The sequence below is a fragment of the Echiichthys vipera genome, assembly GCF_963691815.1.
Source record: "Echiichthys vipera genome assembly, chromosome: 17".
NCBI lineage: Eukaryota > Metazoa > Chordata > Actinopteri > Perciformes > Trachinidae > Echiichthys > Echiichthys vipera.
The window spans coordinates 10,786,989-10,805,695 of record NC_139842.1 but is presented as its reverse complement, the minus strand read 5'-3'; the positions used below and the strand labels follow the sequence as shown (position 1 = coordinate 10,805,695).

Here is an 18,707-nt window from a genome sequence, read left to right as displayed (position 1 = left end):
GACCATAAGAAGCTAAAGATATAAACACTGACATATGAAACCAACACGGCCTTGTATAACCTTCACAGTCATGCAAACATTTAGGCCATTGCATACCATATCCAAGGCATTAATGGCCGATTAAAACTGTTTTCAGAACAGTGCATTACATACTGCAACACTACGACATGATGAATGAAGTTCTTTACAGATCAGGGTAGAAAAAACCCCACTGTATTCTCTTCCTGGTGTGACAGTTGTTACAGCAGATTGAATTAGTGCTGTCTGGGCTTGCTGGGGCTTGCAAGGATATGCAGTGGAAGGAAGTGTGCTTTCCTATGTGTGTGTGTGTGTGTGTGTGTGTGTGTGTGTGTGTGTGTGTGTGTGTGTGTGTGTGTGTGTGTGTGTGTGTGTGTGTGTGTGTGTGTGTGTGTGTGTGTGTGCGCGCGTGTGCCTGTGTGTGTGTGTGTGTGTGTGTGTGTGTGTGTGTGTGTGCGTGTGTGTGTGTGTGTTTGAGAGAAAGGGCTGGGTGCTGGGCCGTGCCTGTCAATATTTTTGCATGAATCTGCTGCACACAAGTTTGTTGCCTGTGTGTATGTGCACATGCATCATAAGTGTGTGCCTGTATATGAGCGTGTGCCAGGGAGCGGAGGAATCTGACACACACAAGTGTTGGGCAGGACACACCGTGTGGGTCGAGGGTGTGTCCGGAGCAGGATTCTCCTCATGTCTCCATCTTTATCTATTTCCAGATCACATTACTGTATGCTAGTGGCACTGCTAGCACCAACACTGTCGCCCATAGCAACAGGTTTGATTTATAGGAGCCACACTGACCCCTGCTGGAGAAGTTGACACAGTGATACCTAAAGCAAACAAGTATGCTCCTGTTGTGGCTCTGTGTATATGTGGATGGGGCGCTTGTGTATGAGACCGGCAAGCTATTTTAAAAGATTTCACCTGTTCTGACTTTTGCAAATACCGGCCACGATTCCAGTTTTCAGCCAAAAATATTCTTTTTTCACACATATTTGGGGTTGCATACTTTGCATGGTTGACTAGTGGGGAAATGTGGTGTAAGATTAAGCTCAGATTGCAGGTTTTGGTACAGTAAAGCCTCATATTTGTTTTGCTTTAATCTGTTTGTTAGTGTTTATTTGTGCACTTCCACACATCTGTGTTTATGATCGGTAAACACGCCTAAATCAACAGAAAACGCCAACTTTGAATCCAATGTAAGCAACAAATTGGCGGTAAGCAAGATTTCAGTTTCTGATAAATCACACATGGGCAACTGCCTATTGCTGGGTTTTTATTGTCGTTTCACAGGTTGAATAATTTATTACAGATCAAATCCAAATCATCTTCTATATTTCTCTACTTTCTATAATCTCTCCCATTTTTTTTTAAATTTAATGTATCTAATCTTATTTTAGAAGCAGTTTAAGGTTTGACAAGTTATTTGCGAGTACACTCCACTACTACTAGTATTATTGCTTACTGTCCAGTCACTACTTAATGGTTCATTTTGGTGAAGAAGCAAGCAGTGGTGGTTCATATCTGCTATTTGTGTCTAGTAGAGGTTGAATAGTCTTTAGTTGCCTCAGGGAACCTCTTGTTGTCTGTCAGACTGCTGGGAAACTGGATGAGAATGGAAGTAGCTTTACAGCAATGCTTACTGTGAGACAGCAGTTTTGATGTTTCGGTCAGAATTGATTTAGAAGCAAGAAGTGCTTGTGCGCCATGCTGGGCAATATGGCCAATACCTTCTATCCTGATCGAGGTCATTTCATATCTCCGTAATGACATATATGTATCCTCTATTTCACAATATGAAAATAACCACATTGTTAAGACTAAGATGGTTTTTGGACATTGTGATATAGGATATAGAAAAATATACTGATATTTGTCTTCCTCTATTACCTTCAAGGACTTTATCTTAATATATCACGCTAGCTGCTCATGTATGGCAAAATCATTGTTAATAACAATGAACTGAGTGGTAATGTAAAGTTTGATTATAAAACCAAATCTGCATTTTCAAAATTTTTATTACCTCAGGTTTCCCCGTGTTCTGTCAATGTGCTTTTTAGTCAATTTAGACATGATTGTGTATGCCGGATTTTTTTTTTTTTCATATCCAGTCCATTGAAAGATGATAAATTATCATATAATCTTTACCAAGCCAATCCAAGACAAGTTAATCTTGACATGTGTTAAATTCACAACACATCTAGACGCAGAAACACACATAGAGACAGTGACAACCCCCAACTGCAACATCAGTTTGACTTCTGCCTCCCAAGCAAACACACATACACACTGACCCCCCCCCCACATACACACACACACACACACACACGCACGCACACACACACACACACACACACACACACACACACACACACACACACACACACGCACACACACACACACACACACACACACACACAAACACAGAGGCTCATTCACATGGTCATTAAGTCATTAGGCTACTTATTTATTGATGTCTGCCTCCAGAGCGACTGAGCATGTCAGACGATCTGCTAACCGCCTGCGTGAGCCTGTACCGACCATATTAGTCCATAGTATGATTCTGTCTCCACTGTGATTTATTTATCTATGTACTGAGACTTTTCACTCCATCCACTGTAAGATAAGTTTGAATGGATACTTTTCTTTCTATGTGACTTTAAGTAGTGCACTGATTTATGTGCTTATGGGATGGTCATATTGGCATTGGCATAATCAAGAACAGAAAAAAAATCTCAGTAATAGCTATATAATGTTTCATCACTTGTCCTGAGTGTGAGTCATGTGATCCAGCCACCGGAAGAGTGCTTGAATGTAGCATGCTTATAAGTTGACTAGCTCAGTCAAAAATGAGAGCTTTCACAGAAAGGAACCAGTCTGAGAGGACGGCTGCAGAAGGGGAGGGAGGTATGGAGGGAATGAGAAAGGGGGGAGGGAAGACAGTGAGCTCGAGATCGAGAGAGAAAGAGAGAGAGAGGGAGGGTGGGGGGTTGTCATCCCTGGCTCATTCCACGCTCTGGAAGTTCAGAAGGAGGAGAAGAGAAAAATAAGTTGCTGCCTTAAGAAAGAGAGGAAAGATAGAGCGAGGCTTTGGATCAGTGAGCTGCTCAACTCTGGGTTTTTTTCCTCCCCTCCTTTCTCTCTCTTGCCCGGGCTCCTAATTTGGGATTTGTTTAAAAGTGGGACTGCGCCTCAGAAAGACTTTTCCTTGCTTGGGAAGGGGAACCCTGCTCCTTCTCTTGCATTATACACACTCGCACATACACACTTGCTCCAAAAAACATGTCTGATTCTACTGTCAACGCTCACTTGGAAGGGATCATATCAGACTTTGAAGGTTAGTTTCTGTCCGTCTCAAGCTCTGCTGCGTCACCGTTTTTTCTTCTACTTGTCACACTGTGTGGAGCGAGGCACTCTTTAACCCTGCCATGAGGACACTATAGATGGTTTCCACATGTTCGATTGGAACCGAGCAGATCTGGAAGAGGAAAAAAAACGGAGAGCATGAAGGGCTCATTGACATCTGCGGTGAGCTGTGGTGTTTTAAAAGGGAAATCGTGCTAAAAGTGTTGCTTTTTACTTCTCTTTGACTTTTGTTATGGTGCACAGATGCATGGTTGTTGTGGATGTATCTGAGTGTGTGATGAGTCATTCGGAAGAGTGTGCAACTTGAGAGGCAACTGTACGTTGAGTGCTCAGGAGACAGCAAGTGAACATACGGCTGTGAGGGGAACACCTGGCACACACCTCCCCCCTTCTGTTCCCCCCTTCTCCTCTTCCTTTTCATCTCTCTGCCCCTGGCCCACAGATTCTCCCTGTCATCCCTCTCCTCCCACTCTTCCTCCTCCTCCACCTCTTCGTCCTATGGCTGTGCTCCCCCTTTTCCTCTCTCAGCAACTCGTCCATCCTCAGCCCATCTCCCCCTCGGCCTGGCTGCTGGTGGATGCGAGGAGGGTGGGTTGGGTGGGGGGCTGACAGGCTGACACCTCTTCCCCAACCTGTCTGACTATCTGTCTCCTGTCTCTCACAAACACATAGCCATTAGGAACGCATCCGCACTTGTCCGGAGCTGCTCCTCCGTCAACACCAGTTCGCTCGTGGTATGTATGGTGAATCTCTCCCTGACTTAAGGTCTTTAAACGTCCGGCTTACACAGTGCAACAGAGCAGAAAGATAAGTGGCGTTCAGAAAAGAGAGGCATCAGGGGAGAAGAAGTGTGCTATAACCATGTGGCTGGAAGTCATGCTTTTAGACATCCCCTGCTCATGTGTAACACCAACATAATGGGTCACTGTTATGATTGTCAGTGGTGTGTGTTGCTCTTGGTTGGGCTGAGTGGGTGGTAATACCTTTGTGTCACCACCATGTACAGTGATGTATGGCCCTCAGTGGGGACAGCATGGCACAGATGCAGCCCGTGAAAATCAGGGTTGGGAAGTAAAGTTCACGCCTTACGGTAGCAGATAAGCTCGGCTGTGTGCTTTTTATTTATTTTAACATGTTCTAAACTCAAAACTGTGAGGAGAGAAAATCACCAGTCCCAGCCTGGTCATATGCGTACATGAACTGATGAAGCCTCTTGGATGAGAGGTGAAATGTCTTCCTAGACAAATAACCAAGTCCAGATGCTTTTTACTTTAATTTCTTTGGGGGTGAGGAGAGAAGATGTTATAAAAAAATATTGAATTAAGCTAAAATCATTTGTTAAGGCAAGAATCACACGGTATCCTGCAGTCAAGATGATGTGCCATGTAAATCTGTAAATGCATTGACATATATAAGTATATAAGAAGTGATGGACAGCACATGCACATTTTGAAATCACTGGCCTTATCATAATCAAGTAAATGTCCCTCAGAGACATCCTCCACATAAACTCTTTGTGCTTTTAGTTTTTTGTGTCCTTTTCAATATATATATAATACATTTCAAGAACATGTTTTGCATGCTTTAATGTTCAAAAACTCATTGTTTTTCTCATACTGTCTATGCCTGAATTCACCCTCTGTCTCTGTCTGTCAGTGTTTCCGCAATTTCAGCTTCTATATTCAAGCTTTTTCTACACTGTTATTGCAGCAGGGGAAATACTTTGCTGTACTTTCTGACTATATATAATGTAGTTGTGACATCATAACTGTACAGACATCCTGAAGGCTTGTTTAAAGGCACAGTTTCTCAATACAGGCTGTGTGCGTTTTGTGGATTGAGTGTTTTGATACTTTCACAGTATTAATATAACACATAAACCTGCTTTATAAACAAAAAAACACATGGAGGGGCGGCCAATGGCACAGTGGTAAGAGCAGTCGCCCTATGTAAGGAGGCTGAGGGTCCTTGGAGCAGCGGCTGTCGGTTTGGCTCCGACCTGCGGCCCTTTGCAGCACGTCTCCCTCTCTCTCTCTCTTACCCCATTTCCTGTCTGTCCTATATAATAAAAGGCTTGAAAACTTCCAAAAAAATCATCTTTAAAAAAAAGACACATGGAAATTTGTCACTTTTTACAATATTGGACGTTTCAAGGGAGATTAGGTAACTTTTGAAAGAAGAAATAAGACAATCTTCCTCTTACGAAATTGAATTCAGAAGCAATGAAACACCCTTACTGTAAACAGTCCACTCAGGGGATTTTGCTGCTACAGCCTTACTTGGTCTGGTATGACTAGTAGCTTATGGTGGCTAGTGTTAGCAAACTTTTTACTGATATTGTTGTGTAGGATATTACTGAGTCAGTTTACTCACTTTATGAATCTGGACTATTTGTACTACTGTTACACTAGGTTTTAAAAACTAAAAAATACCGTTTAAGTCAGGTTACAGCTGGAGGATTTTCTATTTTGTGCACTACTTATATGGAAGAGGAAGATTTGGCATCAGTCTGCAACTGAAAGACTATTTATATTTGGATCATTTTCATTTTTTGTGCTCTCTTAATTTGATATACAATGAATCTTTCGCACTATTGGGTATCACAAACCGAGGATGGGTGAGCGTGCAAATATATTGACATCACAAGCTTGTTCAATCATTGTAGCTCTCAAAAAGCACTACGGAAAACATGGATCTTATTCATAGAATGGGATGGGACACTCGATACAGTCAATTTGTGAATGAAAGTTTTTTTCAATGTTACAGTGAGTCGGTATGCCATGTCAGTGTGAATCACTCTGTCACTCCCTTAGCTGATGACGCCAGTGAGAGGCTGAGAGACAGAGGACAGGATTTTCTTGCCCATGAGGCTGATGACCTCAGCTGTGACTTCAACCTCACACACCGACACAGATCATTGACCGGGCCATTTGGCTTTCTGCTCAACACACACACACACACACACACACACACACACACACACACACACACACACACACACACACACACACACACACACACACACACACACACACACACACTCACACACATACACATACATGTCAGTTTTTTTAGCTCTTTGAAAGAAGTCTGTTGTCTTGCAAACAGCCACTTGTGTTCAGCGCTCAAATCAAACATCTATTCGAGACATTTAGTAGTTTAATATCCCATGAACCAGATATCTGGCTCATGTTGATTCCTATTTCTAGCAATGGAAACAAATGCTGCAACTGCTGCTAGTCTTTTTTCTTTCACTTGATCTCTTCCCTCTCTTTTCCTTAACTGCATGGTAAGGGCATTCACTGGTCCAGTGAGAGGAAATTCCACTGGAGTAGATTTCTGTGGTGGGTGAAAATGCTGTGGTAGGCAGTGGAGGAGTGGATCTGAGCACAGCCGGGCCTCTCTTTACAGATCTGCATAGGCCCTGGCCTGCATGGCACTCCCCAACCATGCACAATAACACAAGCTTTGACAGTCAATGATATGATAAAGTTAGAAATGTTATCCCCAGTAAGGACAACACCTCTAAGTAACACCTTCATTATCCCAGTTTAATGCCGTTAATGGTTTCAAAGAGTTTACTTTTGTTCAGGTGTTGATTTCGTAATGGTGCTTTTAAATAACAATTTATAAAAAAGACCACATGAAACATTTTACAAACTTGTCATTACAGTTTTCAACCATGTTACCACCACACTAATTGCTCTTTAATCACATACCGGACAATCTTAACAATCTCTTCGAAATTATGGGACCAGCTTTGCTTAAGGACAAAACTCCTTTATGGTGACAGTGGGGCATTAGAAAAAGGATCTCAAACGCATTTCAATTTGAAAACTGTTATTATAAGTCAACTGCCACTTAGCTGTGGTTTAGCATTTTTTCAGGAACTCTGTTAAGTTACTGTAGTTTGTACTCTGTAACCCGTAATACACTGAAACTGTGCTAGTAAAGAACTTCTGTGTAATTATTTATTTTCTTCCAACAAACAGGTTTAGTCTAATGTGCTAGATCTTAACCATTAAAGTTTGAGGTCAGTCTTGTGACAAAACGCCAGGAGGAGCCTCACAGATAGAGCATGTGTTTAAGAGGGAGGAAGCTGGTGATAGCAGCCCTCAGGAGTCTCCGTCCTTATCAGCATTATCAGGACGCTCTATATGCACAGGCTAAGAAAAGTTTCCTGCTAATGACGCAAACAGCATTGGAGCTGCTGGGAAGCACTGAGGGTCACTCTGAGGTAGAGCGAACACAGCAGGTCTTTGTTAGACTTAAAAGCAACTACTTGCTGTTTTTCTCCCTGTTGGACACGTGGAATGAAACCTGCACCGATGCCAACCCCAGGCAAACCCCCAGAGTTATCAACAGGCTCTATGCTACGGCTAAAAACAAATAGCCTGTGATGAAAGATTTTCTTTTGTACATTGAGTAGAAAGTGTTTTTTTTTTCCTAAAGGGAATGGAAAGTGTGTTTGACAACTGTAAGAGACATCTCCAGGAACGAGAGTTGGTTTTTAAGACTATATTTAAAAGCCAACTGCTCTTATTCCAGTTGTCCAAAGCACATTTGACATGGAGAGCCTTTTCAGGCTACTGTGGTAAACTGGAGAACCTTTTTTTCACGGAGCATATGAGCGCAGGGAACGTTAGATCTGAGTGCCCAACACGTCAAACTGCAAAGTTTAGACCCAAATCCTAGGCCTGATTGATTTGCCATCACCTGTAGTTACCATGGTAATGTAAATGGCAGTTCAATACTCCAGAAAACATTGGTTGAGCAGCTATTTTAACAGTAACTGATGTATCTGTTCAACGTGCCGCTACACAAACGTGTTGGTTACCTAACAGTTCACCATCCTCAGGTGCTCCTTCTTGTTCCATTGCTCGCAAAATTGTCTCAAAAATGACATTCAGCAGTAACCTCTGCAATAAAGTCATTGCATTTCCCACAAATGCTTTTCAACAAGAGCCATCTCATGTTTCGCTATTCTGTTAAAGGTCCAGTGTTTAGGGGATCTATTGGCGGAAATGGAATATGATGGTAATATGTTTTCGGTAAAATATAGCCACCTTGAAATAATAATCATGGGCAAATGGGTTTTTGTTACCTTTGAATGTGCCATTTATATCTACATATAAGAGATATAAACGGAGTCCGCCATGTTGCACTACCATGTTACCACAGGCGCCGAGAACGATCAAACCAAACATTGGCTCTAGATTCATGGTTTCACATCGGCCACCTTAGATATCCTACATGCTTGGCACACAGGAAAAGTTTTAGTTGGTTGCAATCTGCGGCCTCCCCGCTAGATGCCACTAAATCCTACACACTGAACCTTTAATGTGAAGCAGCAGCAGGAAATGTTGTGTTTGCGTTTGAAGTAACTTAATAGAGCTCTGATACAGTTTCTGGGCGAGTGAAGAGTAAACTGTGAGGCTTGTGCGGGAGTGAAAATTACAAACATCAATGCTGTATTATATATTATGCGTGCAATGGCAGACTCCGCCATTACCAATGAAAACTCATGCTACTACACTTATTGCTAAAAGTGACCATAAATAGTATCAAAACAGGGTTTGATTTTGAAGACAAAAGGCAGTGCCAGAACTTGTTGGCCTGTCCAGCTCATCCACAGTCATGCTCAGAGAGGCGTAGAGAATGTCCATGTGGGGCTCATCCAGTACATGCTACACTGGAGAACAGAGTAGCATTATCATGTGAGTTTTTGGCAGTTTAATCATGTTTCAATGCATGTTAGTTGAAAAAAAAACATCACGCTTGGCTGCAATGTCCTCCCCTATTTGGCAGTTCAGTCCGCTAACAGGTTTACAGTAGATCATTGAGAACAGAGTCCAAGAATAATTGGGGTTTCAATTCCAGGTTAAATAGGAGGTAAACAGAAGTATGGGAAGCTAACAGTGAAGGAATAAGAAAGAGAGAGAGGACTCATGTTGACATTTGGTTTACATTAGTGCTCATTAGCTGTAATCACTGCTATCACTTTAGAGCAGCACAAAGCAGCTTGGAGACATCAAATAGTTTTATCCTTGATACATATACATTTGTACAGCTCTGACGAAGGCAAGTCACGGTGCCATCTCGTTTACATAAACACACAAAGAGAGAGATATTAATGTGTCACCTCCCCATCTACCTTCCTTTATAGATACACACAGATCCCAAGACACAGTGCCGTATAACGTTAACAGAGGGAGAAGGTTTGGCTCCAACCACGGCTGAACGGGCTGTGTTTGCTTTATTCTACTGCTGTGTTTAAACACACTCACATACAGAGAGAGAGATGGAAACGTAACTGTCAGGGCCTCTGTCTCCACTGTGAGGACTTCACTGTGTCGCACTCTTCTGTCACCACAGAGAAGGCACACACGCACACACACACACACACACACACACACACACACACACACACACACACACACACACACACACACACACACACACACACACACACACACACACACACACACACACACAGCACAATTCCAGGCAAATTACTGTATATCAAAATCCCAAGGGGTCTCTCGCACTTTGAATATGTATGTGCATAATATATGGACTGCCCCTGCTCAATCTCTTGTCCTTAAAAGCTGAACATCATCCATGAACAGTGTAATAAGTAATGCAAGTAAAGGCTGGATGGAGGAAGTATTGTGTAAATGAGGTTTTTCCATTTTGTGCTTCATTTCCTGTCCTATATTGACAAGAAATTCTCATCCCTGTGTCAAGCCTATGCCACTCCATCCAATGAATTTTACATATAATTTAATTTTGACCAGTGTGTCATTCCTGTGCTTATTTATTCTACTTAAAGAAGAACAGAACACACTGACAACCCTGACTTCCAGGAAAGGCCAGTTTTCTCAAATGAAATTACATTTTTCCATGTGAGCAACACAAAGAGCTTAGTATCAGAGACAGATGAAACCGTCTGCGATGGTGGAGATGCATACTACATGTGTATACAATCAGAGTTTGAATCTAGTAGTGTAGTGAGTAAAGTGCCCTCTAGGAGCCTAGACATGTGCTAAAGTGCCCTTTTCAGTGTCGAGAATGCGCTGTATGTGCCCTTTTTTTTTCCTTTTCACCCCTGCCCTGTCCACACCACTGCTGACAGGACTGGCACAATGTTTTCTAGACGTATAAAGATTTACAGTGGGAGATTAGAAAGGAATTAATCTTGATAGATAGAAGATCCAGCGGCCCAGTTAAACCATTGTTTCACATTTACCCCCATGTATACTATGAACCATTAGCCGCCTGCTTCTCTGCAGACCTACTGATATCAGATTCAAAAACCTGCTGAGAAATACCAAGGATGTGAGGAACAGTGATTTCCAGGAAGATTTCTCTCATGCTGGTGCCTTACCCTTCAGCCTAGAGGCCGGCCAGACACCTGGGTGTTTACTCGGGACTGAGGTTGTGTTGCTCCAGGGCTCTGAGCTGTTCTGGGCTGAGCTGAGGTGAACCTGGCGTCAACCTCACATCTGACATGGAGCTTACCTTAGCCACAGTGGGGATATTAGCACATTAAAGGTTGAATATGGAGAATGAGCAGAACACCGCCATCTTGTGTCTCAAGATCGTAGTCGCCACAACAAAAAATAACTCCAGCAGTCGGGTTGCCAGGTTTGTGTCCGAGTGTGTCAAGAGACCAGCTTGCGCCATGTCAAGTGATGAATCATACAGGGTAACGACTAATTTTGACTAATCAATTAATTTTACAGCAGTATTTAACATGGGCCAGTCTTCAGCTGGAAGTCTTTCTTGGAGTGGTGTGCAATTGATTAGCTAGCACTCAGCTCAAAAATGATTCCTTGTTTCTGTAGACTGTAAACTGACAACCCTTGCAACCTGCAATGCCAGACACTATTGGCTGGTACAATGTAAACAGAACGTGACAGAAAGTCATTGTCAAACCCATCAAAACTTTCATTCTGTACCCCTGCAACCGCATGTATATAGCTTTTAATAAAGATTCTACATATTCAACCTTTAAATTGATATGAAGGGAGAGTGCTGGTTAAGGTGACACTTATTAATACTACCAATTTAAAACAATTATTTTAAAAATCTGTTTGTAATAGATTTTCAGCAAATCAAACATGACATGAACCAACCACAGTCCACTTAGCCTATCAAACCAGCACATTAAGCCACATACGTGCATGTACTTGTTGTAGTTTGTATATTAACCCGACAGGCTCGGCTTTAACAACACGGTAGCTAACATTTTGATAGAACATATGATTGGTTTGTTCCCTAATGGATGAAATACAGGCACAGCAGACGCGAATTTTCGAACTCTCGCGAGACTTGGTAAATTCGATGGTCGTCATGTCAACAGGTGTGCGAACTGTCCTGCTAACGTGACATATCTAGAAAAGGATGCCCGTGTAATTTCACGAAACCTTTGCCGGAGGATTAAACAAACGGCTTCCTGTCGTTCATTTTTTTTTCTTTGCGTGATAATATCAGTAAAAACCTACTTAGTAAGAATACACACATATTCTTCTTCCAAACGAATTAGAAAACACAAGCGCCATGCTGTCGCGTTACGTGAAGCGGGTCAAATCCGGTAAGATTGGCTTGTTCAATTGAGTTTATATGGGGTGATTTATTTGCTACAGCAATGTGCATAATGATTGTAACTGCATATTTTCCCTGACTTGCCACCATACTGATTGTGTGATTTGTTTGAGCCTGTCCTGTCTGTCAGTTTAAAAGTTTATCACGCTGTGTTCATTGCGTGTTATTGCCAGAGGCGATTCTAGAGTTTGTTGGGGCCCTGGGCAAAATTCCAAAGGGGGCCCCTCCAATCACGGTTCATCTCCATTAAAGCACAATGCTGGATCAATACTGTATATAATAACTAAAAGAAGTATTACTACTTTTATTAAAGATAGTGTGACTTGTCTCTGTAAATCATGAATAAGTCATAGTGTGGTCTTTACCTACTCTATATGTAAAGTGTTTTGTGATAACTTTTGTTATAATTCGGCACTGTCAATAAAATTGATTGGAATTGAATTCAATTCAATTTAGGTTTGTTTAAACTGACTCATACAAAGGAGTAAAAATAAATGAATAAAAAAAATCTTCTAACAGGAGTGAAAACTTTGTGCATTGTCACTGCTGGAGTTTGAGGTTTGTCAGCCCTCGGAAGGGCCCCCTTCTGGCCTAGGGCCCCAAGCAGTTGCCTGCTTTGCCTGCTAGAAATTGGTGCCTCTGGTTATTGCTAACCAGTTGTGGTGCTTCTCATTTCCAGTGGAATGAAATTTTCTCCTGCACAGCCAATTTGTTTTTCACTTTGCTTAATAAAGCTGATGATAAAATGGTTGCAGAGTTTTAATGAATTTCTGTTGCACCTTTGTTTCGGGTCCTCATGTTCTCTGATTTGTTGATTGTTTTTTGTTTTGTATTGCTCAATAACCATAAGATGCTTTAATAATGAATGCATTAAATATCATACAGATGCAGGTTCTGCAGCTCAAGCAAGTTCTTGCATATGCACAGATCCTTATTTTTTTTTTTTTATTGTTTAACCACAAATGTTCTGTGTTTTCTCAGCGCTGAAACGGTCGTTTGAGGTTGAGGAGACAGATTCATCCACACACCCGTCGCCCCTGTCTCGTCGGAACACCAATCCCCTCCGCTCCTCCACCTCCTCCACATCCAGCCAGCGGAGCTACGATCTGAGCACCCGCAACTCTGACTACTCTTCTTCCAGATCCTCCCCCTCGGAGTCCTCCAATCCACGTTCCCCAAAGACCGGCATGAGGCGCATTGAGTTATCAGGGGGTCGTAACCCTGACACAGCCTCATCCCGCCGCACAGAAATGTCCATTGAGGTCTCCTCTAAGCAGATCGACAACTCACCCAGTGCTGGCATCGCCCGCTTTGGCCTAAAGCGACCTGAGGTCAGTCTGAGCAATCGGAGTACTCCCTTGGACAGCTCCTCTAACTCCATCTCCACAAACAGGCGGGCAGAGCTCAGCGTGACACGGCCCCATGAGCCCCCCGCCCCTCCCAAGAGGATGGATGCCCAGCTGTCCGCAGCCCCAGTCTCAAGGATCCCTGAGCCCCCTCAGAGAAGAGCAGAGCCCCAGTCCCCGATCATCAGCCCAGCAGAGGGAGCCTCTAGGAAGCCAGAGATGCCTGTTTTCAGACAGCCAGACGGTTTGGTGCCAAGCAGTGCAGTGGAGAACAACAACCACCTGCCTCCTGCACCCAGCGCCCCCCTGCCCTCCCTTGTAGAGCCAAAGCTGGAGAGGGTGCAGTCGCCTGTCACAGAGCCAACCACAGCCCGACCAACAGACAGTGAGTAACTGCTCAGTTCAGCATGTTTTCTAACTCTTGTGTGTAGAATAGTTGCTAATGTTTAAACTAGCTTACTCCAACACACCTTTTAATGATCTACTGAAGCTTGTCAGGGGTTTGGAAATCTTTAGACTCGAGTGTGTTGGAGTTGGGAGAAACCTAAAACATTCAGGGCAGTAGCTCTCTTGGAGCGGGGTTGGCTACCCCTGATGTAGATGATCTCTAACATGAATTTCTCTCTGACTATTAAACATCACCATCAGCCACACAAAATTTGTTCTGTTAAGAGAATTAACCTTCAAACCAGACAAATGAAATCACAATCTCTCCAATTCAACAAAAATGAAACATTTCTATAAAATGTAAAATTGTTAAGTCAACATCTAAACCAATCGACTGTTTGATCAGGTTAGAGCTAGGTGTTTCCCATGATGCCCTGGGTCTTGCAGTCGGTGGAAAGTAGCTGCGGCGCCTGGCTCTAAAAACGTGTGCATAACATCAGAACATCAGAACAAGTCGGGATCAAGCCGGACACAAAATCTAGCAGGCATGCATTGTGAAAAAAAAGAACAAGCATGAGTTCTTGTGAGTTTTTCAGTCTAGACTAACTGTGAATGTAGGTCAGGGAGGGTTATGATGAGAATCCCAGGGCTGCTCCCAGGACAGCACTTTAAAAGTAACTCATGCAGGCAAGAATCTGAAAAGCCCAGCTCACTTCAACCTGAATCAGCCGCTGTTTAAAATCACTGTAAATTCAGATTACCTGAGAAAGACACTTTCAGTGTACAGTTTTTCTATGTTTGTGTTGAATACGCAGTAGGTGCATCTACTTTTGTCTCTGATGTAATTTAATCAGTTATCTTTAAGATGCTAGTGACACAGCATGTTTGGTAACTATTGATCTTTCTCCCCTTTGTGTGTGTTTCATGCAATTGGTTATACCGCATTACTATACTTATTTTAGTAAAAATAATTCAGAATCCATCCAAATCTGTGCAGGGGTTGCAGTGTTAGTCAATTCAGCATGTCTAGAGTCCTTAGATTACCTCTGACTTAACTGCCATGACATTTAGTATGGGTATAGACGAATCCCGCGAGCTGTTTGTGTGTTTCGCCATCTAGCGGAGCTGCCATTACTGCGTTGAGGTCTCCCTATGCACGTGATTGAATGGGCGCTCTCATAAGTGTACCTTTTCTACTTTTATCTGTACCTTTTTATTCAGCATTACTTTTGACAGCGATGTCTAGGAAGTCATGAACCTAGGCAATTCTCGGCTGCTCCAACAGCAGTGGGAAACTTCCACTTTGGAAAAAAGATTTGTCTGTTCCTATTCTCAAGAAAGGGAAACCTATTAATTTTGGTGAGCCCCCTACACTTACACCATTATCTGAGCGGTTTTGGCTCTGGTGCAACATCATGGGGAACAACAAAGTATCTTGAAAACTAGCTTGATTCCCATTAAATATGCTGTGACTAGTCATCATCCTGGGTGGATTAAAAGAAACATAATATTTATGGTTCTTTCTTTCAGCGCCACCCTCAGGACAAATTCTGCACTTGAAGCTGAATTACTGGTGTAGTTCTACTTAAATGGTGTGTGTGTGTGTGTGTGTGTGTGTGTGTGTGTGTGTGTGTGTGTGTGTGTGTGTGTGTGTGTGTGTGTGTGTGTGTGTGTGTGTGTGTGTGTGTGTGTGTGTGTGTGTGTGTGTGTGTGTGTGTGTGTGTGTGTGTGTGTGTGTGTGTGTGTGTGTGTGTGTGTGTGTGTGTGTGTGTGTGTGTGTGTGTGTGTGTGTGTGTGTGTGTGTGTGTGTGTGTGTGTGTGTGTGTGTGTGTCACTGGTTGAGTAGTATCCAGGCGTAGGCGGCTGGGAGGTGATACATTCCAAATCTGGAGGTCATAAAAGAGCCAACATAAAAATAGAAAGCCTCCAATTTCCACTGTTTATGCTGTGTGTTGCCCGTCTCTCTGCTTCCTTTGCAGACACCTAGCTTTCACTTTAGTCCAGTCCCTTGCTGAGGATATTTCTTTCCTATAGGTTCTTAGGTAACACAGTGTTGGTGAATCAGTCAGCAAATATGCATGCTTAATATCTGAAATGTGGCCTTGCGTCAGTAGAAGGGAACTGAGCAAGAAAAAGTCAGAGGATTAAGTCTCAACTTCTGCCACATTTAGCTCAAATTACCACCTTCCTCCTCAGCTGTGCATGCGGACAGGGAGGGAGGCCTCTGCTGGAAAGAAGCTTGGGAAGAAATGAGGAGCAGATATGAGGTAGAGAGAGGAGTGTGCAGAAGGGAAAAGGAAGAAAACTACAGAAAGACAAAGTGTGCAAGCAAGAGTGTGATTTCCTGTAAAGTCTGTCTGCAGGAAGAAAACAAAATGAGAGAAGCCCCACTTGAATCTCCAGTCATCTGAGAGCAAAGCTAAACCAACAGACCACACAGCTTTGACGACATGCCCAAACTACAATTCAATTTCCATTTCTTCAACAAGTACACACAGCACTGATTCAGGCAGTTTTTTCTGAGACTGAGAATGCTTTCAGTTTATGTCTCTGTTGTTTACTTTTGCCGCTTGCATCAGCGCTGTATCCGGTGGGACCATGGCGGTGTGTTTTTGCATGTCCCATTTGACCCATTAGACTGTTGGTTGAGAGCTCATATGATATTTAATTGGGATCTAGCAGCCTCTGGGCTCCTAGTGTGTTTCTGTGTCCGTGCATACAAGTAAACAATATATCCGTTCATACTCACACAGATGACAAGGTTAAGAATGTCTAGCCCAGGGGAGAGTGACTGAACATGCTGAGAAGCGATAACCCGGTTGCTTTTTTTGGCGGCTGTTGTAAAGTACAAGGTGCTGTAATAACATGCTCCGTTTCGGGTGATTTGTCGGCTGTAATGATGAGCAGCTGTATCCAGTTTTGTTTTTTGCTTCAAGAGGATGTGATCCCATGTTAACAGACAAACACACACATTCATTCATTCAGTACACAGCTCCTCTTAGTTTCCTGTCCCATGCCTCGATTAATTCAGTCTTGGCAGCTGCAGTACATATAACATAGCATGAAGCATTGTGCTAAGTCTACTGTTTGCATCACAAGTATCTAGACCTTGGAGCAAATAATTGCTGATTTAACTTTCCAAAGTTGTGCTGTGTCCCAGCATCTACTAACCCCTAAAAAAGACTTTTTTGGTATATATTTAACCTTCTCACTACTACCTGTAACCACCACACTAATGCAGCCGTGCTGTGCGCTGAAACCCTTTATTTCCAATGGCTTGCACCATGGCTGTTTACTGTTGCGTCGAGAAAACATTAGCATTAGCTCTCTTTAATTGGATTAAGACTGGAACTGGAGTAGGCAAAACCAAATGAACAGACGTGTATTGGTTCAGCTGCAATGCTGCTCCAATGCTCATAGCATAGACTTGAAGTAAGAGAGTGAAAAACACAAATGTCAGGTAACAGTTTAGTGTTGAATACAGTAAGTAAATTCAACTTATTTTGAAACAGGAAGAAGATGTTTTCTGCAGACTATAGTTCCTCCTCACAAAGACGTGGTTATCAAACAACACATGTAGGGAAATGGTATGAATAGATGATTGGATGTTTTTCAGCTCTAATACTTTTTTCCCCTAACAAACAGCCGTGTCTGTTTGGCATTAACAATTGGCTCTGGACTCAATCACTTTTGAGAGGAATCTTTGATCATTTATTTTCTTAAATTTGAGTCTGCAACAGTTTTAAATGACTCATTATCTCATGATCTGTTGGGTCTTGTGCTGGCCTGCTGAGCGCTAATCTAGTTTCACAACATTAAAACAGTATTTGTGTCTTTCACACAAAACATAAAGGCCCTTTGATAGGCCTGCCTGGGACTTTGCTACAAACAAGGACTTGTGCATGTCACAAGGGATGGAAAAGATCTTGCTGATAAATCGTTAATCTGTGAGTGGGTGTGTTTTGCATGAGACATGCACACTGTCCAAAACCCTCTTCAAGATTTTGCACATCTAACTTACTTGGGCTCATCCAGTTTCCTTGAACTTAAAATAAAACACTGACATCATTCTGACTGGAGAATAGTTTAATAAACACAATTTCCAACTACAGAAAGAATACAAAGTCATAAATGCTTAAAAGCAAAGCTAATTTTCAGCTAAAGCTGTCCATAGAGCCCTTTATTTAGTATTCATTTTTGTTTAATTTACCCATCAGTGCAATTTACATTCTCTTTATCTCCATTAGACACAGGAGTAATCATCAGTGAGTCATTACTATTAGATTAACTGCCAGAACAGTGCATTATAATATACAATCAAAGCCATTTTGTGCAGTTCCAATACGTTTTGTAATGAAGAATTGTATTGGGTTTATACCTCCACTTGTACATATAATAAAATAAAATAAAAATGTTTTTCATGTATTGAAAGTTTTTCCGGACAGGTAAAATCCAACCAAATGTTTTTTATAAGCGCTGACAGAATGGAGCTGAAATTCTGCATGTTTTCTGTCCAAGCAAACACACATTTGGCCTTTAATCACATTTAACGTGTGGATGTAAAACAAATCATACAACAGAAAAAAACAGTGCAACCCCTGGCTTCAGAGACAATATCTTCTACTCTCCCTCATTTTTTGTCCTACACTTTTCCAAATGTAATCCAAAATGCAATCAGGATTAATACAACAATGCAAACAATCATAACATTATCATTCCTGTTTTGTTGGTTAGAGGAGGACCTTTCCTGGATCACAATAAACAACAGCAGTCCAAGGCAAGCAAGGTCACCCCATGTGTTTCTGATGTGTGCAACATCAGCGTTACTTCTATAGCGGTTTCTGAGTTGCAACAGTTGCTGTTGGTTTTGTCCCAAAGAAAACTCTCTGATCTGTCTCAAGAGGTTATTAGTGACCTGGTAGGTATGATCTGGATCATATGTCCCCTGATGTGCATTGTGCTGTGTGATATACACCTGGTCTATCC

General features: G+C 42.3%; 1 protein-coding gene across 1 annotated transcript in view; it reads left to right on the top strand.

Moving 5' to 3' along the window:
* The window catches only part of LOC310959909 (neuronal-specific septin-3-like), an 82,449-nt gene that overhangs the window by 21,686 nt on the left and 42,056 nt on the right, over positions 1-18,707 (top strand). Inside the window, 1 exon segment of the mRNA XM_083931434.1 lies at positions 12,970-13,719. Within this exon segment, the coding sequence (XP_083787560.1) occupies positions 12,970-13,719 (750 nt within the window).